This window comes from Balaenoptera physalus (assembly GCF_965194825.1).
Source record: "Balaenoptera physalus genome assembly, chromosome: 3".
NCBI classification, from domain to species: domain Eukaryota; kingdom Metazoa; phylum Chordata; class Mammalia; order Artiodactyla; family Balaenopteridae; genus Balaenoptera; species Balaenoptera physalus.
This window is the reverse complement of record NC_138890.1, coordinates 161035692-161058983: the sequence shown is the minus strand read 5'-3', so window position 1 is coordinate 161058983 and position 23292 is coordinate 161035692. Positions and strand designations below refer to the sequence as shown.

Below are 23292 nucleotides of genomic sequence, written 5' to 3'. Positions count from 1 at the left end.
CTTTAAATATCACTTTAAAAAAAAATCAATGTACCTCCCACCTCCTTTAATTAAAAATATAGAATGCATCATTGATATCAAGTCTTAGTTTTTTTTTAAAAAGTCTTATCAATGTTTATCAAATATTTCCACATCAAACTCACAGCATGAAATATTTTTACTATCAAAAGCTGTTGGCTCCTTTTGGTAAATGGCCACATTTATAAATATCTTTATAATGCTAACTTTCAATGTAGACACATTTTCCCTATTAAGGGTCAAAAATGCTATTAAAATATGCATTCTATGGAATGATGAAGCATCGTGGTCTTTCCTGTGCTTGGACAAATAAGCATATCAACTTCTGCTTGCATCGCTTAATTAAAGATCAATTTTCACAACTGGGTTTATGCCTATTATATCGTATACTTTGTCTATCCTGCTTCAAGCAATGTCCAGCTCTTGTTCTCAGTGTGACAGAAGGGTTCTCAACTAACAAGGTAACGTTACTGCATTCACAGTTGAAGCAGAATTGTTTAATACATACCTCTGTGCTTGGAAAATTGTTTCTCTCCATGCATGAGTGCTGTGGCCATTTTTTAAAAACTTAAGAACAATCATGCTTATATAAAAGAAAATGGAAACACTTTACAAACATTACATAGGTATCAAAGAGAATACTTATCATATTAGCTTTTGTTAAAATGGATGAGAACTAAAGAGAGTGAGAAGACAAACTTGAGAAAAAGCAGACAGATTTGTTTCAGAGTTCAGACTTTCTAGGACCTTAGGATTATCCGAGGGTATAAATACAGGGTAACTAAAGAGTTTTATACATTATGCAATTCTTTGAATTTGTCATAATTGAGACAAAAAAAAAACAAACAACAAACCAAACACCCTTCTTATTATGCAAGGAAACATTTAATTATCTTTGCATGACATATGACAATAATAAAATATTAGTCAGTGAGCACTTGCTGACTATGCTAAGTACTTTCTGTCAATCTAATTTAATTCCCTCAATATATGTATGCAGCATTATTATTCCTTGTTCATATATTTGATAGCAAGACTCAGCAAGGTTGAATGACTGTATAAGATGACACAGCTCGTAAATCAAGTCCCCAGAATTCCCACATTGGTCTTCCTGTCTTCAGAAATGAGTCTCTAACTTGCCTTGGACAAGTTAGCATTTATTGAGTGACTATTAGGTGCAGACCACTCTGCTTAGCACTTAAAGCACATAGCTTGAAAGACCCTTACAATAACTCTGAGAGATAGATATCTGTGGTGTTCTTTCACAAATAAGGATAAGTAATTTCCTAAAGGCTTATAGCCATGGTGGCAGAACAAGGAGTCAGAGCTGAATGTTTATTCCGAAACCCTCATTTGTGTGTGTGTGTATTTATACTTCCTATTGCTAAGATACCAAAGAGTCTCTACTTTGTGATTAAATATTTCTCTCTAAATTTTCCCAGTCAATTATGCTCCCATCTATTAAGTCAAATGGAAAAAACTCATCTGTGTGGTCACCAATATTTTCATGGAGATAGCTACATGTATGCTAAATTTGACAGAAACCCATCTGTTATTTATTCAGTTAAAGAATCAGCTAAGATTATAGTTGAATTATACTAATAGAAAATAACATGGATGGGATGTGTGGCTGCAACAGTTTGTCTCTGTGGCTCCAGGAGAAGAGTCTCTCTGAATAAAGATGCCAAAAATGCGAAGTGACTAGATGGGAGCCAAGAGATAAAACTAGGGAATGGGAGCTTGCAAAATATTGGTTCCCAGGGTGGAGTTCTGGCCCGAGCTCCTGTGGTGGGAGCTCTGAGTCCAAACCGCTGGACTAAGAGAGAACCTCAGACGGCAGGGAATATTAATTGGAGTGAGGTGTACCAGACGTCCTCATCTCAGCACCAAGACCCAGTTCTATCCAACTGCCTGCAAACTCCAGTGCTGGATGTCTCAGGCCAAACAACCAGTAAGACAGGAATACAGCACCACCCATCAAAAAAAAAAAAAAAAAAAAGAAAGAAACAACAAAAAAATATGTTACAGACAAAGGAACAGGCAAAAACCTACAAGACCAAATAAATGAAGACAAAATAGGCAACCTACCTGAAAAAGAATTCAGAGTAACGATAGTAAAGATGATCCAAAATCTCAGAAACAGAATGGAGAAAATACAAGAAACATTTAACAAGCATCTAGAAGAACTAAAGAGCAAACAAAGTGATGAGCAACACAATAACTGAAATTAAAATGAACAATACTCTAGAAGGAATCAATATCAGAATAACTGAGGCAGAAGAACGGATAAGTGAACTGGAAGATAAAATGGTGGAAATAACTGCCAGGGAGCAGAAAAAAGAAAAAAGAATGAAAAGAATTGAGGACAGTCACAGAGACCTCTGGGACAACATTGAATGCACCAACATGCAAATTATAGGGGTCCAAGAAGAAGAGAAAAAGAAAGAGTCTGAGAAAATATTTGAAGAGATTATAGTGGAAAACTTTCCTAACATGGGAAAAGAAATAGTCAATCAAGTCCAAGAAGGACAGAGAGTACCATACAGGATAAATCCAAAGAGAAACACGTCGAGACACATATTAATCAAAGTATCAAAAATTAAATACAAAGAAAAAATATTAAAAGCAGCAATGGGAAAAGCAACAAATAACATACAAGGGAATCCCCACAAGGTTAACAGCTGATTTTTCAGCACTAATTCTGCAAGCCAGAAGGGAGTGGCAGGACATATTTAAAGTGATGAAAGGGAAAAACCTAAACCAAGATTAATATACTCAGCAAGGATCTCATTCAGATTTGATGGAGAAATTAAAACCTTTACAGATAAACAAAAGTTAACAGAATTCAGCACCACCAAACCAGCTTCACAACAAATGCTAAAGAAACTTCTCTAGGCAGGAAACACAAGAGAAGGAAAAGACCTACAATAACAAACCCAAAACAATTAAGAAAATGGTAATAGGAACATATATCTCGATAATAACCTTAAATATAAATGGACTAAATGTTCCAACCAAAAGACATAGACTGGCTGAATGGACACAAAAACAAGACCCGTATATATGCTATCTACAAGAGACCCACTTCAGACCTAGAGACCCACACAGACTGAAAGTGAGGGGATGGAAAATGATATTGCATGCAAATGGAAATCAAAGAAAGCTGGAGTAGCAATTCTCATATCAGACAAAATAGACTTTAAAATAAAGACTATTATAAGAGACAAAGAAAGACACTATATAATGATCAAGGGATCAATCTAAGAAGAAGATATAACAATTGTAAAGATATAACAATTGTAAATATTTATGCACCTCAATATAGGAGCACCTCAATACATATGGCAAATGCTAACAGCCATAAAAGGGAAAATTGACATTAACACAATAACAGTAGGGGACTTTAACATCCCACTTTCACCAATGGACATATCAGCCAAAATGAAAATAAATAAGAAAACACAAGCTTTAAATGACACATTAAAAAAGATGGACTTAACTGCTATTTATAGGACATTCCATCCAGAAACAACAGAATACACTTTCTTCTCAAGTGCTCATAGAACATTCTCCAGGATAGATCATATCTTGGGTCACAAATCAAGCCTTGGTAAATTTAAGAAAATTGAAAACTTATCAAGTATCATTTCTGACCACAACACTACGAGACTAATATCAGTTACAGTAAAAAAAAAATGTAAAAAGTACAACCACATGGAGGCTAAACAATATGTTAATAAATAACCAAGAGATCACTGAAGAAATCAAAGAGAAAATCAAAACATACCTAGAAGCAAATGACAATGAAAACACGGCAGCGCTAAACCTATGAGATGCAGCAAAAGCAGTCTAAGAGGGGAGTTTATAGCAATACAATCCTACCTCAAGAAACAAGAAAAATCTCAAACAAACAACCTAAACTTACACCTACAGCATTTAGAGAAAGAAGAACAATGACCCCCCAAAGATAGCAGAGGAAAGAAATCCTAAAGATCAGATCAGAAAAAAATGAAAATGAAATAAAGGTAACAATAGCAAAGATCAATAAAACTAAAAGCTGGTTCTTTGAGAAGATAAACAGAATTGATAAACCATTAGCCAAACTCATCTAGAAAAAAAGGGAAAAGACTCCAATCAACAGAATTAGAAATGAAAAAGGAGAAGTAACAACTGACACTGCAGAAATACAAAGGATCATGAGAGATTACTAAAGCAACTCTATGCCAATAAAATGGACAACCTGGAAGAAATGGACAAATTCTTAGAAAAGCACAACCTTCCAAGACAGAACCAGGAAGAAATAGAAAATATAAACAGACCAACCACAAGCACTGAAACTGAAACTGTGATTAAAAATCTTCTAACAAACAAAAGCCCAGGAACAGATGGCTTCACAGGAGAATTTTATTAAACATTTAGAGAAGAGCTAACACCTGTCCTTCTCAAACTCTTCCAAAATATAGCAGAGAGAGGAACACTCCCAAACTCATTCTACAAGGCAACATCACCCTTACACCAAAACCAGACAAAGATGTCCCCAAAAAAGAAAACTATAGGTCAATATCTCTGATGAATATAGATGCACAAATCCTCAACAAAATACTAGCAAACAGAATCCAACAGCACATTAAAAGGATCATGCAACATGATCAAGTGGGGTTTACCCCAGGAATGCAAGGATTCTTCAATATATGCAAATCAATCAATGTGATACACTATATTAATAAAATGAAGGATAAAAACCATATGATAATCTCAATAGATGCAGAAAAACCTTTTGACAAAATTCAACACCCATTTATGATTAAAATTCTCCAGAAAGTAGGCATAGAGGGAACGTACCTCAACATAATAAAGGCCATATATGACAAACGCACAGCCAGCATTGTTCTCCATGGTGAAAAACTGAAACCATTTCCTCTAAGATCAGGAACAAGACAAGGTTGCCTGCTCTCACCACTATTATTCAACATAGTTTTGGAAGTTGTAGCCACAGCAATCAGAGAAGAAAAAGAAATAAAAGGAAACCAAATTGGAAAAGAAGAAGTAAAACTGTCACTGCAAATAACATGATATGATACATACAGAATCCTAAAGATGCTATCAGAAAACTACTAGAGCTAATCAGTGAATTTGATAGAGTAGCTGGATACAAAATTAATGAACTGAAATCTCTTGCATTCCTATACACTAATGATGAAAAATCTGAAAGAGAAATTAAGGAAACACTCCCATTTACCATTGCAACAAAAAGAATAAAATACCTAGGAATAAACCTACCTAGGGAGACAAAAACCTGTAGGCAGAAAACTATAAGATACTGATGAAAGAAATTAAAGATGATACAAACAGATGGAGAGATATACCATGTTCTCAGATTGGAAGAACTAACATTCTTGAACAAAATGACTCTACTACCCAAAGCAATCTACAGATTCAATGCAATGCTTATCAAACTACCAATGGCATTTTTTACAGAACTAGAACGAAAAATTTCATAGTTTGTATGGAAACACAAAAGACCCCAAATAGCCAAAGCAATCTTGAGAAAGAAAAACAGAGCTGGAGGAATCAGGCTTCCTGACTTCAGACTATACTACAAAGTTACAGTAATCAAGACAGTATGGTACTGGCACAAAAACAGAAATATAGATCAATGGAACAGGATAGAAAGCCCAGAGATAAAACCACGCACATACGGTCACCGAATCTTTGATAAAGGAGGCAAGCATATACAATGGAGAAAAGACAGCCTCTTCAATAAGTGGTGCTGGGAAAACTGGACAGCTACATGTAAAAGACAGAAATTAGAACACTCCCTAACACCATACACAAAGATAAACTCAAAATGGATTAAAGACCTAAATGTAAGGCCAGACAATATAAAACTCTTAGAGGAAAACATAGGCAGAACACTCTATGACATAAATCACAGCAAGATCCTTTTTGACCCACCTCCTAGAGAAATGGAAATAAAAACAAAAATATACAATTGGGACCTAATGAAACAAAAGCTTTTGCACAGCAAAGGAAACCATAAACAAGATCAAAAGACAACCCTCAGAATGGGAGAAAATATTTGCAAATGAAGTAACTGACAAAGGATTAATCTCCAAAATATGCAAGCAGCTCATGCAGCTCAATATCAAAAAAAGAAACAACCCAATCCAAAAATGGGCAGAAGACCTAAATAGACATTTCTCCAAAGAAGATATACAAATTGCCAACAAACACATGAAAAGATGCCTAACACCACTAATTATTAGAGAAATGCAAATCAAAACTACAAAGAGATATCACCTCACACCAGTCAGAATGGCCATCATCAAAATATCTAGAAACAATAAATGCTGGAGAGGATGTGGAGAAAAGGGAACCCTCTTGCATTGTTGGTGGGAATGTAAATTGATACAACCACTATGGAGAACAGTATGGAGGTTCCTTAAAAAACTAAAAATAGAATTACCATATGACCCAGCAATCCCACTACTGGGCTTATAGCCTGAGAAAACCATAATTCAAAAAGAGTCATGTACCACAATGTTCATTGCAGCTCTATTTACAATAGCCAGGACATGGAAGCAACTTAAGTGTCCATCAACAGATGAATGGATAAAGAACATGTGGCACATATATACAATGGAATATTACTGAGCCATAAAAAGAAACGAAATTGAGTTATTTGTAGTGAGGTGAATGGACCTGTAGTCTGTCATACAGAGTGAAGTAAGTCAGAAAGAGTAAAACAATTACTGTATGCTAACACATATATATGGAATCTAAAAAAAAAAAAAAAAAGGTTCTGATGAACCTAGGGGCAGGACAGGAATAAAGACGCAGATGTAGAGAATGGACTTGATGACATGGGGAGGGGGAAGGGTAAGCTGGGACGAAGTGAGAGAGTGACGTGGACATATATAAAGTACCAAAGGTAAAATAGATAGCTAGTGGGAAGCAGCTGCATAACACAGGGAGATCAGCTCGGTGCTTTGTGACCACCTAGAGGGGTGGGATAAGGAGGGTGGGAGGGAGACACAAGAGGGAGAGGATATGGGGATATACATATGCATATAGCCAATTCACTTTTTTATATAGCAGAAACTAACATACCATTGTAAAGCAATTATACTCCAATAAAGATGTTAAAAAAAAAAGAATACAATGGTATATATGCAAAAAAAAGAAAATAACATAGAAAAGAAATATTTTAAATACTATTTAATTCATTTTAAATTACTGTGAGAGTCAATAAAATCTTTATATGTCTAAAAGGTGGAAGTGTACCATACCTTACTAAGCTGTTAGCACTGTCGGGATCTTGTGCCAAAACTGTGCCAACAACAGTCCCAATCTTGGCATTTTCATAGACTTCCATGACATAGGAAGGCATGGAAAATAGTGGTGGTTCATCTACATCCCCAACAATGATCTTCAGCATGGTAGCATCTTTAAAAGGACCCAAGTGAGAAAAGCGAAAATCAAGATGTGTATTGGCTCCTTCTATGTTGAGGGTATATGACTTCTTTTTCTCATAGTTCAGTGGCTGTGGGGAAAAAATAAGATTTCCAATATTATGACTACCATCCGTTGTCAAACATATTTTCTTTTCCATTTTTTGAAACAAACAAACAAACATGAATAGGTTTAGGTCAATCTACTTCCATTTATAAACAAACTATGAAGTTTGTCTTAACAGTAACACGTAAAGCAGAAATCATGGAAACTCAAGTCTGAATCAATTGTGATTTTTCAGAGCCAGAAATACGATGATAACTAGCAACAAAAGGAAATTTCCCGCAGTCAAACAAATATTGATTTTTGCAGACTCATTCTTAGTCTCTTCTGGTAACTTCTTTCTATCTCCTCTTCAGCTTAAATTATTAATTTTTAAAATATTTGCTACTAATTTGCTAAATTTAAAAAATACATTTTTTAAATTTTGCATTTAAACAATTTATCTCATATCATTGATTTTTACCTATCATCATCTTATTTTCACCTTGCTGGTTTTAAACTTGGTATCTTATTTTAAAATCAGATAAATGTTTACATTTTCAGTTCAACAATATTTTCTTGAAATTTTAGCAAAAGATTTTATACAGACTTTTGAATTTCGTTTTTGTTGTTTTAATTGTATTATATTTTTTTACTTTCTTTTTTGCTGCTAATACCATTTCATGTATTAGTTTTGTTGTTCATTCCCTTTATTATTATGTTTTGATCAACTTTATTTTTTTATTACAGTATTCTGTTCATTTTTAGCATTTACTTTTTAGCTTTGAATTTACATGGATAGTTTTTCATAATTTTTTAATTTTTTTCTTATTTTTTAAATCACCCAGCCAATTTTTTTTTCTACTAATCATATATGTCAGGAGTCATGAATTTGGCTTAGCATACAATAATGAATAAAAATAAGGTCAGTCTAGTGTTTTGTCCCAGGGAATATATGGTCTATTATAAGATTTATAGACATTTATAGCACTGTACATTTAGTGTTATAAGACATAGTAGGTATTAAAATAATAAGGATACAAACGTAGATACAGAAGTGTGTGAGCAGGTAGGTAATATGTGCAAGAGGAAGTACCTTTTTAGGTAAGAACTGAAGGTTTTGAAAGTGTTAAACATGACACACATAGGCTCTGTGACCTAAAATGAGCTTAGATTTAGGATTAGCTATATCAAACGTCTCCATGTTGTTGCTAGTGCAGGTGATAAAGATATCAGCCTTTATTTTGAGCCTTGTGAATTACCTACAGATTAACATCTATGAAAAGAAACAGTAGATATTTTTTTCATCCCTATTTCTGCCACTGATTTTTCAGTAGCCTGCTTCAATCTTGCAGCCTTCTTTCTTGGCAGGATCAGAGTATGATCATTCCCTATGGAGGAACTCAGATATTTTCCTTTACCCTAAGAGCCAAGGAGAATTTGTAGAGTATGCTTAACGGGATCTTATAAACAGAAGATCAGTCCTACTGATGATTATTTCCCTTATTTTTTCTGAATTGCCTTAGAAAAGTGGCCTTCCCAGAGACTGGAGATTGCATAGAAGGAAAAAAAACCATTTAATTTCCAAACCAGATTGTAAGAACCTAGAATACTTCTCAGGGACATGGATGAGACTGGGTCATTACAATATTTTACAAGTGTTTATAAGACAAAATAAAATTTTAAATAATGTTAAAACTAAAATTCTTAAATGTGAACCATATATACAATACATATACATTTATATATGGTGCAGATATTATGTATTTTAGATTTATTTGCTTTAAAGAAGGGTTAATTGATCTGAAGTTTATAACCCACCAAGTGGGATTCACTTCCTTCTCGGGGAATTAAAACCAAAAATGAATTGACAAAGTAACTAACATCCGTCTTGTTTGGCAGATTGCATTACTTTCAGTTGGACCCACGGATTTATCGTACTTCTTTCCTTGACTCCTCTCTCCTTAACATTAGTAAATAAGAATGTCTTAGGCTAATTCAAGAAGTCTCATCCAAATTTAAATCACCTGTTCTAGAAATGGTACACAGTTGCTGCCTATCAAGAATTAGGTGCACGGGTGTGGTCCCCTTGGTGCAGAGGAGCATGGACTGTCCAGAATCCAGGCGTTTTGCTCATGGAAAGCAACACCCTTGGCAGGTTTACTACTTGTTTAGATCAATGTAGTTTTTTAGACTCAATCTGCTGTATCTGGTAGACTTTATAATGACTAAGGTTCATTGAGAGTCAGAAAGACTCTCAATGAAATTTGTGGAGATATTTTTGGCCACCTCTACCCCATCAGATATTATTATCAAGCTGTGCATCCAATATGACAGGCATTTCTTTTTCCATTTTTAGCAGGCCCCCTGGCAAGTTAGATGTCATTTTTCTTAACACTAACCTACCTACTGCAAAGGTACAGGCTGTTTATGTGAACACACGGTTTCATGTTTATGATTATCTCATGTATATTTAGCTACCCCAAGAGAATGATAATCATTTTGGAGGACTTGTTTTTCAGGCAGATGGATGGATAGGACCCATCTTGAGTCACTAAGGAAAGAGAGGATTATTTCAGGTTGGGACAGGAATTTAGAAGCAGGTGAATTAATGTAGATGGAAATATTTTTAACAACCTCATTTATGAAGAAAACATGGCAGTGCTAAATTGCAAGTATAGAAAAACTGGGAAGAAATGACAATATTTATTCTTGGAGATTGCAGGATTTTGTACACAATATAAAGTATGTTAATTCTTTGTTTTGTATTAAAACTACAATAGTATATAGAGATTGGATTAGGATTATAATTGTTATTTTTCCTCTTACTGTAAATCCTGGTAAAGCTTTCCAAATACTTTCCATTCATACATTGTAAAGAGATATTCCAGTAATTTCTTAGTAAGCTTTTGCTCCTGGGAAACTAGTTAGAACTCTGTCTGTGGGTTTCACCTTCCATAGTTACCAGCAGATTTTTTTATTACCTAAAATAGTCTATCAAAAACAGTATACCAAGACCAGTGAGACCTATTTATCTCAAACCTGGTTTTGATGAAAAGGTGGAGGAAAAAAATTAAAAGAAAAAAAAAGAAAATGTACTCAGGTTATCAGAGTACCAAAGAAAGCAAAAACATGAAATGTCTGGCTGCGAGTTTACCTAACACAAAACATACCCTTCTCCTGTCTTAAAACAAAACAAAACAAAACAAAAATGGATACAGAATAACTCCATAAATATGAGACACAGTGGGAACTTGATAAGGGCGATTATAGAGCCAGAGATGGTTTTTGCGCATAATAAATAGTTTTTTCCAGCTATACTATATTAAAATTTCAACTGCCCATGCTTGTAGGTTTTTTGGGCCAGATTCTGACAATAATCATTTGGATTGAATAGATGATTAAAACAATCAAGCTGAAAAAAAGAACTGGGGAAAGAGTTCTTCCTTCCCTTTTGAGCTACTTGAAGACTCCTGGAAAAAATAGGCTCCGGTCTTTGATAAGGTTCACCATTATTTACTCCATAGATCTGGCCTCACCGAGATATTTGGTGGGGGGGTGTGAGTGTTTACAATTTGAACGTAGTTCAAATCTCATTTAACAAAATTTCAGAACTGTGCCAAGTTTCCTTTTATTTTTTTAGAAACTGCAAATTTGGATTACCAGTTCAGTGTTTAAGACGAGAAGTAGGTGAGCCTAAGGCAAAGGTGTTCTCCTGGAGATTACTAACATAATATTAATGTTTAGAGAGAAATATTCCAGGAACACCATCAGATTCTTTATTCATTTTTATAGAATTTGTTTTGGGTTTAATTCCCTGGACAAGTCTCACTTGTGGTCCAAGTTCTGAGAGTCAGAAAACAAAGCTACCAACTCACTGATGCTCGTAGTTAACAAATGCTATGATTATTGTTGTCAAATTTAGTAAATTAAAATTATTTTTAATAACATATGTGTCAGTTATCACATACGATATACTTATACTAGGAAACTATCATTTATCTGAAATGAGAAATTAACTAGTTAACTTCAATTTTAATTTTTTTTTAATGTGTTTATTCTGGTGTAATTTTAACTTCCCCAGGCAGTGGGGCTCCTCTTACTTTTCTTTAGTTACTGTTTAATGTCCTAATGCAGTTCACTGTCACTGAGTTGACTCCAATTTTCATCTTACGTTTTAGTTTCTTAATTTTATCCTATTACTCCTAGTAATTACTTTCACATATCACCGCTCTTTCTAACGTTTAAAATCATGATTTTCCCTCTTTCATATGAACACATTTCATATTCCTGTAGATAAGTTATCATCTTTCTAGCCAGCTTTACATATTTGGAACATTTTAATTGTTTCTCATTAATCACTTCTACTATTCATTAAATCACACTAATATATTCCTCCTCTGGAACTATATAACCATCATAAATAGATGGATACTGAAAACAGCATTTAGCCAAGTTGCTCTATGACTCAATTCTTCTTGGAGTTTAAGAAAGTCCTAAAATTCTGTTTTCCTAAATAATAAGAGAAGCGACTCCATAGGACCTCTCCTTGGTCCAGTTTCTGTATTGCATCATCACCCAGGTTTTCCATTGCAGGAATGGGAGGATAATAATAGGACAGATACCAACATTTTAAAACATGAAAAAATATCACTTCAATTATGCAAAAAAATGGCCAAATCCTGGAATAGTGACTGAAATTATTATTATTGTTTTCTGAAAGAAGGCATATTTTAAATGATAGTAGTTTGCCAAAAACATAAGAAAAATTGCATGAATTTGAATGTTTCATCAGCTAGTCTTTCTTATTATGCCATGATTCGTGGTCCTTGTCAAAGTCCTCTCCTGGATGGTGGACATTCTGCAAAGACTGGAACACATGTATAAGCTATATTATAAATTTCTCTATGCAGAAGAGTGTCATGATCATTTAATGTGTATAATTCCAAGATTACTGATACAAATAAATCTTACATATTTGCTCACTGTCATTTGAAGACTGGGGAAATGAATGAAAATATTTTAAATATTTTAAAATATTTTAAATAACAAATACACATACATAATATATAAGAAGTATATTTATATATTCTATATTATATTATTTATATATATTTACTTACTAACACATATACATGTGTGTTACGTGTGTGGATATTTCAATAGCCCCACACATATGAAAACTTACCAATAACTCATGGGTGTGGATAGCTTAACTCAACAGGCTGTTTCAACTAGTACACTAAATTATATTGTAGGAATATGTGTTAAAAACTGTTAATTAATGTTCAAAATAGTTTCAGTGGATCTATCACTCCATGGCTATGCCTATAGATGAAGAGTCAGAACAAAAGTTTGCCCAAAGCGGTCCTCTGTCAAAAGGTATTATAAACATAGTGATAGATTTCACTGAATTGAAAGTTGGACTTTCCTCTTCAGCTTCTGGCTGAGCAGGAGGACCACTTTCCAGATATTAGAATCTTATAAGAATAAAAATAGTAGCTTGGCTGATTTTTTAAATAATAAAATCTCTAATGAATGTTTAGTTTTTGTAAATAGTTCATTAGCATTAGAAACCTATTTCTTCTTATATACAAAGTGTGCACATGTGTTTGCCTGTGTGTGCATTTATAATAAGTTGGGATGCCTTAGTTTTTATTACACATTGTGGTTCACAGTACCAAAACTTTACAACCCAATGGCAAAGAAAGTCTTGATTCTTATTCTGTCACTCAACGCAAGTCAAAGAAATGATAAAGAAAAATTCAATATATGCAATCCACTAGAAAATTTAAAATGTGGCTATTTGGAATGGACCTAATATGGTTATAGCTGGAAACATTTCATATATTTTCTCTCAGGATTAATTTAAACTTAAAAAATACTGTTATAACTTTTTATGTTTACTCTCACCATCCATCTCCGATCCTTTGTTAAATAAAGTGGTATAAAGATCTTTTACACACTACAGTATAAAAATTTTAAAAAATACAAGGTACCCAGTTGCAAAAATGTTTAACAACTACTGTGGACAGAGATACATTTGTAGCACACACAGATACACATTCATGGAAATTATCAGTACATTCATAATGAATAATTAGAATAAGTTCTTTCTACTCTATTAGATCTAGCAGATTTAGGAGGGATATGGAATTGCTGTGTTTTCTACAGTGAACAATTAGTGAAATGCTTACCTTGATACATAAAACAGAGAAGATAATTCAAAAAAAGTTTTTGTGACTGAAACATCCCTGGAAATGTTGCACTGAAAAGACTAAATTAAACTTGAACTTTGATAAAAATCTTTTACAGAAGACAGAGGGGGAAGTGGATCACCAAGAGCCATGAGTGACAGCATGTGCATGTGATACTAAAGGGGAAGGGGGGTGGGGAGGGATAAATTAGGAGGATGGAATTAACATAGACATACTACTATATATAACAGATAACCAACAAGGACCTACTTTATAGCACAGGGAACTATACTCAATATTTTGTAATAACCTATAAGGGAAAAAAATCTGAAAAAGGAGATAGATAGATAGATATAGATATAGATATATAGGAATCACTGTGCTGTGCACCTGAAACTAACACAACATTGTAAATCAACTATGCTTCAATAAGAAAATATTAACATCATTCAAAAAAATATACACAGGATGTGTCATTCTTTGTGTGATTATAGGTGATTTGGATAACCTGAAATAAAGGAGGGCAGTAAAATAACCACATGGAGAGGTCTGGAAAGTGTAATTAAAATTTGGTGCAAATAGAAAAAGAAAGGAAGACAAGAAATGTAGATATTGAGGTATTATTGGACTTTTTTATGGTAACTTTTGTTTTTATTTTTTATTTTTAAAAATTAATTTTTATTGGAGTATAGTTGCTTTACAATATTGTGTTAGTTTCTACTATACAGCATGAATCAGCTATACATATATCCCCTCTTTTTTGGATTTCCAAAAGTTATTGAAGTATTATTGTACTTATTAGCCAGACACAGCCTAGAGTACTATTTTATCTCTTTGTAATTATCACTTCGTAAAACGTTAAAATAAGAAAACTGAAGATTAAAAGACTTGAGATAATTCATAGATCTCTTAAATGGCAGGACCAAAATTTATATTTCATCTGACAGTAAAGATTGTATTTTCCACCACCCTTCACTGACTTGAAAACCAAGTTTAAGATTTTTGGCTTAAAATATTAGGCATTGTATTTGCAGTTAAATACACTTGAAGAAGAAGTGATACTACAGACAGTATTTGCTGAGAGTCAGGAAAGCAAATAGGATTGGAGCCTTGAATTAAAAAGAAAAATGGAACAACTGCTTATTATAAAGAAAGCAAATTGGCATATGGACCACAAGAAGAGAATCTGAGAGAGACTGCTATGAAGCCCATCCCTAGCTACAGGGTTTATGTCAGAGGAAAGAGCACATCAAGTTGCTTTCATCCATATCTTTTTTTTTCCCCCTTTCCACCCAGTCAGGCTCCATTAAACAATAAATGGAAGTTATCAAAGTGTATTTACAACATACCACACCATGGACCGGTGAATTCAACTTGGCAATTTTCTGATGAAGGCATGATATAGACAGGAATGTGCAGATGCTCCTGCAAGCTGATTTATAGAGCAGTGCTGATTTTGATCTTTGGGAAGATTAGCTGTTCTGCCTTGCTGGCTAAAGTGAGCTGCCTTAGAGATTAAATAAGGAACAGATTTGAAAGGACTGTTTTATCTGTTCCCTGCCATCTGAATGAGTGCCTCTTAAAGGTTAAAATCCACAGAGTTATACAGTTTAGTTTTCAAATTGTGATTATTTATAACAGAAAATATATAGCAATGGAATAACTCTAAAACTGATAATCCTAATCTGAAGGATTAAGAAAATAGGTCAATGGAAACATTAATGCATTTTAGAGGAAGTGTAGACTACATTAGAAAATAAATTCAGGAAAAAAAGAGAAAGATAATTTGGACTCATTATCAAGGTTATTTTCAGTGCATAGTCATTACCATTGATGCGATTGAAACACTTATCTTGAAAATATCTATTGAGTATGTGTATATGTGTATGCAATATAGAATAGAGAATGTTAACTACATATATGTGCACACATATGCACATATACCATTTTGCCTTCATTTTTCACAAACAGCATCAAATTAATTGAGGCCATGCAGGGTGGTAAGATCCCCATTGTCCTTGACCCCACAACATATACTTGTATTTTGGATTATGTGTGTATTCACATCATCCACCACTACCCTCACTTTTTGCAAACATGATCTAACTTCCTACTTTATAAAGACAATAGTTCTCAATAGGCAAGGATCCCCCTGCTACCCACACCCCACATGTATTCCAGCTAGATCGTTGCAAACTTATCTGCAAACATTTATTTCTCCCTCCTGTTTGATTTTGTCAAAGAAGGAGGAATATTATCATAGGTTCTTTCTTTCCACCTGGGATCGAGATCCCAAACAGGGTCATTTCTACCTCAGAGCATCTTTTAAATTCAATTACCCTCTCTTTAGTATCTCAGTTTCTTGTCTCTATTGACCTTTTATCCATCTGTTATAAACACACTTTCAGTCTCCCAACTTATGATTAAAATCTCCATTTTATGATGTTCTCATTTATTTGCTATTTAAAGTTTCTCCCTGGCTTTACTACAAAGCTTCTCAAAGGGGATAGTGTTGTTGTTGTTTTTTTTCCTTTTAATTTTTTCTCCCATTTCCTTGCCTCCAATTTTCTCTCCACCACACTAAATTTGTTCTTCTCTTCGTTGTAGCAAATAATAAATATATATATTTCATTCAAGTATGTAAAATGGGTAACTTTTCAGACTCTGAAGAGACAGATTCCTGAGTTCAATTTTCTGTCAATCAGTTTCTACATGGACACAATTCTTTATCTCTGTGATTCAGTTTGTTTTATCAGTGAGAATAATAATATTCCCTATATCATAATGCTCCAGTTAGACTGAAAGGAATGATAACAGGTGTACCAGCTCAATAAAGATTTGGGAAAAGTTCTTAAAACTCATCCTGACACAGAGGAAACACTTAACAAATGTTATCTGCTGTTACTATCTATTGTGATGATAATGATGACGTGGGTGCTGATGGAGATCTGAAAGCTGCTCGTGAGAATCACTCTGCCCCCTTTTGCCAAATCGAATGAATCTTTATAATCCTAAACTGTGTTTCAGTTCTAGAATCCTTCACATTTTTAATGACTGTCTTCCTCCTGTTCAGCATCCCTTGGGAATTTTCAATGATAAAATTCACCTCTGTTTTTTGATATTTTCTTCAAAGACTCTATTTCTTTCCTGCCTTCCGCTTGTTTCTTAAATACTGGTGTTCCCTGGGGTTCAAGACTCATCTTTCAGAAACAGTTATTCATCTGCTTACCTGGATTTAACTGAGTGAAGAAGCCATCCAAGGAATGAAAAGCAGACAATCCTCACTTCATTTTTTAATCCATAGTATATCCGTTAATTACTCTAATGCTTATTGAATGCCTACGCAATGTCAGAAAACGTGCTAGACATTGGGAATGCAGCGATGAGTTAAAAAATAGTCTTGTCCTTGTGTAGTTTATATTAACAACTAATTAGAAATAGTGACATCAAGTGAGACCTTGTCACTTCCTGCTTAGATAGCTTCAATGGCTCTCCATTGGGTAAAATTTAACAAGGCCCTGCGTGCTCACCTATGCACTAACTCCCTCACTCTCTCCAGGATCAATTATGTTTTTTAGGTCCTTACTGTACCATGTTCTACTCCATTCAGGTTCTTGTTGTGTTTTCTTTCCTCTTCCTGTAATGCTCTTTACCTAACTACCTCCTAAGTTTCTTTCAGTTCTCTGTTCAATCACTGCTGACTATCAGACAGCCCCAAACACCCTAGATTTTGTTTTCCTAACAGCACTGTATAACTCTCCTTCATAGAACAGTTTTATTACCTATCTAAGAATGCATGTGATATTTGATTGGTATCTCTCCACTTCCGTAGATTGGAAGCTCTATGCAAGAAGACAGTGACTTTGGTTCTGCTCAGGCTCTCATGACTCTTGTAGAGCAGTTACTGGCACATAAGAGACACTCAAAGCTCACATATTTGTTAAATAAAGACATGGAAGTTGACTATTTTTATTAACACATTTTTGATCCAAGTTTGACAATCTCAGAAAGATTAAAATGAGATACTTTAGGTGAAGAATCAATATTTTATATAGACCAGTGATGACTACTTCTTAAGTATTTACACACTTTCAGCTCTACTTTGCAGGCCCCTTTTGTAACATACAAAAGGCATATTCATCCTCAATTTTAAATCAATATAAAATTGTGATTATTAGAAGAATAAATGAGAATTTACACGTGTGAAAAGTATATACAAAACGCACAAATAGATGATTAGATAGATAGCTAGATGATAGATGAAAGATCGCTAGATTCAAATAGCTAAATAGATGATTGATAGATTGAAAGATAGATTGATTGGTTCACTTCGATATTACAGTAGCACATCAGAATAAAATTTCTCAGCCTGTGCTCTGAACATATTACACAGTAGAATCATCTGGAGTACTTGTTAAAAAGGCCAATTCTTTACCCCCACTCCATCCTTTCTGAATCAAAATATGGAGGGAAGGGCCAAGGGACCTAAATGTTACTAGATTTACAAGCTGAAGTTGTTAAACATTTAAAGACTGAGACATACTGCATTAGGAATTACATTTAAATCCTTCTTTGCTAATTGCCTGTGTTCCACTTCATTTTTACAAGGACATGAGCATTATGTTCTCTTAAAAGCAAAAAGCAATAGATTTAGTCCAATGACAAATTCTTAGGAATAAAAAAGAATGGGGAAGAAGGTTAATGGCTTCACTAAAAGATCCATGACTGTCAAGCAAACTCGTCTCCTAAATATTGTTAGCCAACATGATGAAGTTTTTTACATTAGTTAGAAGGTCTCTTAATGCTACTTTGATTAGTGCAGCATAGAGTAATGACATTAATAGAACAGGTATTCATGATAAATCTGTTATCTGAAAACAAAGATGGGGCAACACATTCATAGTGTATTCTATATCCAATCTTCCCACCCTACTAAAATACATTTCTTAAGAGAGGATTTAAGCAGTTAGACATAATCATAATTAAAATGTAATTCATATTAAAGAGGAAATATTTGATCATTTTAATGACATGACAATATACATTATTCATACCTCTGCCAAATTTCCATTCATGGAAAAATGAGTGAATTGCCTAAATCACTAACGGTATATATATATATATATTTACCTTCTTTAAGGAAAGGATCCCTTCTCTGGTCTCTTTGTCAGTGGAGATGGAGAATATCCCAACACCGTCACCATTAATGATGGAGTATGTCATGTCCGCATTTGAACCAGTGTCCGCATCATTTGCCTTGATTTTCCCAACAGCTGAACCAACTTGAGCTGACTCAGGAACATACAGCTGATAGTGTTCTGAAAAATATTTCATATTAAATTATTTAATGATAATAATGTTCATAAAATAATCTTATAAGAAAGGGACATTAAAATATTTAGACCATACATCTATTTATGCTTATACCTCTTTCACAAATGTTCACATTCCCCTATAGACACTTATGAATTAGACATTAAGCATAATGGACATGTTGTTACCAATTGTTTTATTGTCAGGTTACAATCATATCTATTACAGCAAGTTATTTACTATAGCAAATCTCAAATAGCTATATAAATAACAGAAAGCTTTAATTAAAATGTAATTTTATAAAGAGTTTCAACCATGATTAAATTAATGGTGATTTAACATTATACATAAATACAATTAGACCATATGGATACATGAATATAAAACATCTATAAAAATAATTTCTCTGAGGTAATAATTTTTTAGTTGTGGTATGATAATAAGTTTTTTTAGGTTAGTGCATCTGGTAAGTGTGTGGAGTATTCTAATTTGCTTCTAAAGGTACAATTGTATGTTTTAAAGTGCTATATGTTGCTACTGAACATCGACGTGTGTGTGTGTGTGTGTGTGTGTGTCTGTGTCTATTCATTATTCAACAGAGATATTTCCCAGTTCTCTTCTATAAATATATTTACACTACTTGACTGCAAATGTTATTTTTTAGTTCAACAGCCCTCACCAACATAACATTTCATGGGTAGAGCACCTTCTTCTGTGAAACACATGATCCCCTGAGCTGAATCATGTGCTTTTATCAGGATCTGTCATATTGCTAAAGGCTCTATCCCTCCTGATAAAGCTAATTGACCTGGGAAGAGCATGAGACCCACGTTTCTACAGGACTCCACCTTTCCCTTCACAGTTGAAGGGTAAAAGGATAGGCAGCTGATTCACAATGATTCACAAAAGGAGTATGTTCCCCGAAATGTTCAAACTGGAACTAGGAAAGAACTTCAGTCCCTCTTTGATGGCAAGGCTGTGAAACATTGAAAGGGGCTTCTGACAATGGCCATATTTCCAAAATTCATGTTGAAATAACTAATCTAAGGGCCATAATAATTTTTAGAATCCTTAAAAATATTATGATGTTCCTAGGCAGTTACATACAAAATAGAACACTGTTCTGATGAAAAAATATATAGAAATGTTGCAAAATAAATTAGAACATATCTCCTAAAACTTTTTGAGGTAGTCTTGGAAGTCAAGTTCCTGGTATCTAAAGTCTATAAGTTCCAGCTAAACTATAACTTCCCATAATTCAGTAAGCCTCACAAAGGACTTTCAACTAGCTAAAACTAGGACGAAGACACTTGTAAAAAAACAAACAAAAAAAAAGTCAGCACACAGAGATAAATAAGTAAATCACAGAACTATTATGATAGTAGTATTACAAAGCACATTGTTTTCACAAAGAAAGTTGCAAAAATCTGTACCATGGGTCTTAAAAGATTCATGGCCCAGAAAACATTTAGGTAGAGTCTTATAAGAGGAAGCATATCCCTGGAAGAAGAAGATCAAGTGCAAAGAAAGAACTGATACTTGTTGATACACCAAGTATTACAAGTATAGTAACTTTTCCCCATGCCCCGTTAGACAAAATGGAGTATATTAAGATTAGTACTTTAACATTTTATACACTTTCCGTATAGTTGAGAAGTTATGAATTGTAAATTGTGAAACAACCTTTAGTATGCAGTCTCTAAGGTGGCCCCTGATGTTTTCTACTTTTTGATATTCATGCCCTTAAGTAATTCCTTTTCCTCAAATGTTGGCTAGGCATAGTGACTCACTTCTAATAAATTGAGCATAGCAAAATTAATGAGGTGTCACTTTCAAGATTAGGTTATGAAAGGACCATGGCTTCTATAATGGGTACTCTTTCTCACTTTCCCTTAGATTGTTCCCCTGGGGGAATCCAGCTACCAGGTTGTACTGAAGCCCTACCTAGTGGACCATATGACAAGTGACTGAAAACTGACAATAATCATGTTAGTAAGCTGGAAGCAAACACCATCCCTGCCTCCCCCTAGGCAAGCCTTTGAATAAGACCATAACCTCTGCTGCTGGCTACACTGGGATCTCATGAACCTGAACCCGAGGCACCCAGCTAAGTCAAACCTAGATTTCTGATCTCCAGAAATAGTGAGATAATAAATATTGGTTGTTTGAAGCTGCTAAATTGGATTGATTTGCAATACAGCAATAGATAATCCATATACAACTGCACTGTAGTTGTCAGTGATTTGCAAAATACAAAGGACACATTTTAGTTCTTGTCATCCTGTGTCACTTTGCATAATGTTTGGGGAAATTAAAACCAAAACCATAACAAAACAAAAATCCAAACAAACAAACAAAAATCATGATAAACATTTATTCTTGGAATAATGTATTTAAATGTCTTTTAATCTCCACATCTTATTTTATAAAGAAATAAATTATTGCTGTTATGGCCAATGCTCAAGGTGAACCACTTGTCATATTCAAATTCTCAGCTCATCCTCCTAGGGGATACCATACCATCAAGTAATCACGCTCCTTGGTTTTTACCCAAAGGAGCTGAAAATTTCTTTTGACATAAACACCTACACAAGACTGTTTATAGCAGCTTTATATATCACGGCCAAAACTCGGAAGCCACCAAGATGTTCTTCAGTTGGTGAATACATAAACAAACTGTGGCACATCTACACAAGGAAATATTACTGTTAAAAAGAAATGAGCTACCAAGGCATGTAAAGACATGGAGAAACAATAAGTGCGTATTACTAAATGAAAGAGGCCAATCTGAAAAGGCTACATACTCTATGATTCCAATTATATGACATTCTGGAAAAGCAAAACTATGGGGCCAATAAAAATATCAGTGGTTTCCAGGGGTGGGGTGGGGCGAGATGAATAGGCAGAACAAAGAGGATGTTCAAGACAGTGAAAATATTCTGTGTGATACTATAATGGTGGTCATTCTGCATTATACATTTGTCCAAACCCCAAGAGTAAGCCCTAAGTTAAACTATGGACTTTAGGTGATTATTATGTGTCAATATAAGTTCATCCTTGGTTTAAAAAAAAAGTAAAATTTTGGTGATTGATGTTGACAATGGGGGATCCTATTTAAGTGTAGGGGCAGAAGATACATGGGGAACCTTTGCGTCTCCCTCCCAATTTTGTTGTAAATCTAAAGCTCCTCTAAAAAAACAAAGCCTTATAAAAGAGGAATATATTTTAGAAATAATAATTAGACATGAAATTAAAGATGCTATTATACAACTCAAAAGGATAATTCTAAGTATAGTGGATATCCTAAAAAGTGTATAATGAAGACTATAAAATGCCCAAACTGATTCAAACTATTAAAATGTATAATACCAAAGTATTCAAAATGAAATGTCTACTAATCACTACAAAATAGCTGATAGATAATATTTATTTATAAATCAAGAGAGGTTTAGAATATTTCTGCAGAATGTCTAAGGACTGAATGAATAGCCAGACACTTAAAATTACTCTAAATTCCAGGAGAATAACTACAGTGAGTCTCTTTTTTAGATAGTTTTACTGAGGTACACTTGATATACAAAGAATTGCACATATTTAATGTGTACAATTTCATGAGTTTGGACAAATGCAAACACTGGCAATATCATCACCAAAATCAAGGTGATAAATACATCAATGCTTTCCAAAGTTTCCTTGCATGCTTTTGTTTTATTTTGTTTTTTGTGGTAAAAATATTTAACGTGAGATCAACCTTATTAACACATTTGGATGTGCACAACACTGCATTGTTAACTGTAGTCACTATGTGGTACAGCAGGGCTCTAGAATTTAATCTTCTAGCATAAGTGAATCTTTACAACCATTGAACAACAACTCCCCATTTCCTCTCTTCTCTTTGCCCTTTACAACCACTATTGAATTATATGTTTCTGCAAGTTTGACTATTTTGGAAACCTCATATAAGTGGAATCATACAGTACTTGTCTTTCTGTGACTGACTTGTTTTACTTAGCATAATGTTCTCCAGGTTCATGCATGTCACATATAGTAGAATTCTATTCTTTTTCAGGGTTGAATAATATTCCATTATTATTGAATATATACCAAAACAAACTAGATATAGAAGGAAGATACCTCAAAATAATAAAAGCATATATGATAAGCTCAGAGCTATTATCACACTCAATGTTAAAAAAATAAAAAGTTTTCTTCAAAGATCCAGAAGAAGGCAAAGAGCCCATTCTCACCTACTTCTATTTGACATTGTACT

At 34.0% G+C, this 23292-nt stretch overlaps 1 protein-coding gene across 8 annotated transcripts in view; it reads right to left on the bottom strand.

Annotated features, from left to right (window-relative positions):
* CDH18 (cadherin 18) overlaps nucleotides 1-23292 on the bottom strand; it is a 988723-nt gene that overhangs the window by 85179 nt on the left and 880252 nt on the right. For all 8 annotated transcript variants that reach the window (XM_082453751.1, XM_082453750.1, XM_082453747.1 and 5 more), the window contains 2 exons: nucleotides 18840-19027; nucleotides 7308-7561 (listed from right to left, as the gene is read on the bottom strand). In XM_082453751.1, the coding sequence (XP_082309877.1) occupies nucleotides 7308-7561; nucleotides 18840-19027 (442 nt within the window). The remainder of the gene's footprint in view (nucleotides 1-7307; nucleotides 7562-18839; nucleotides 19028-23292) is intronic.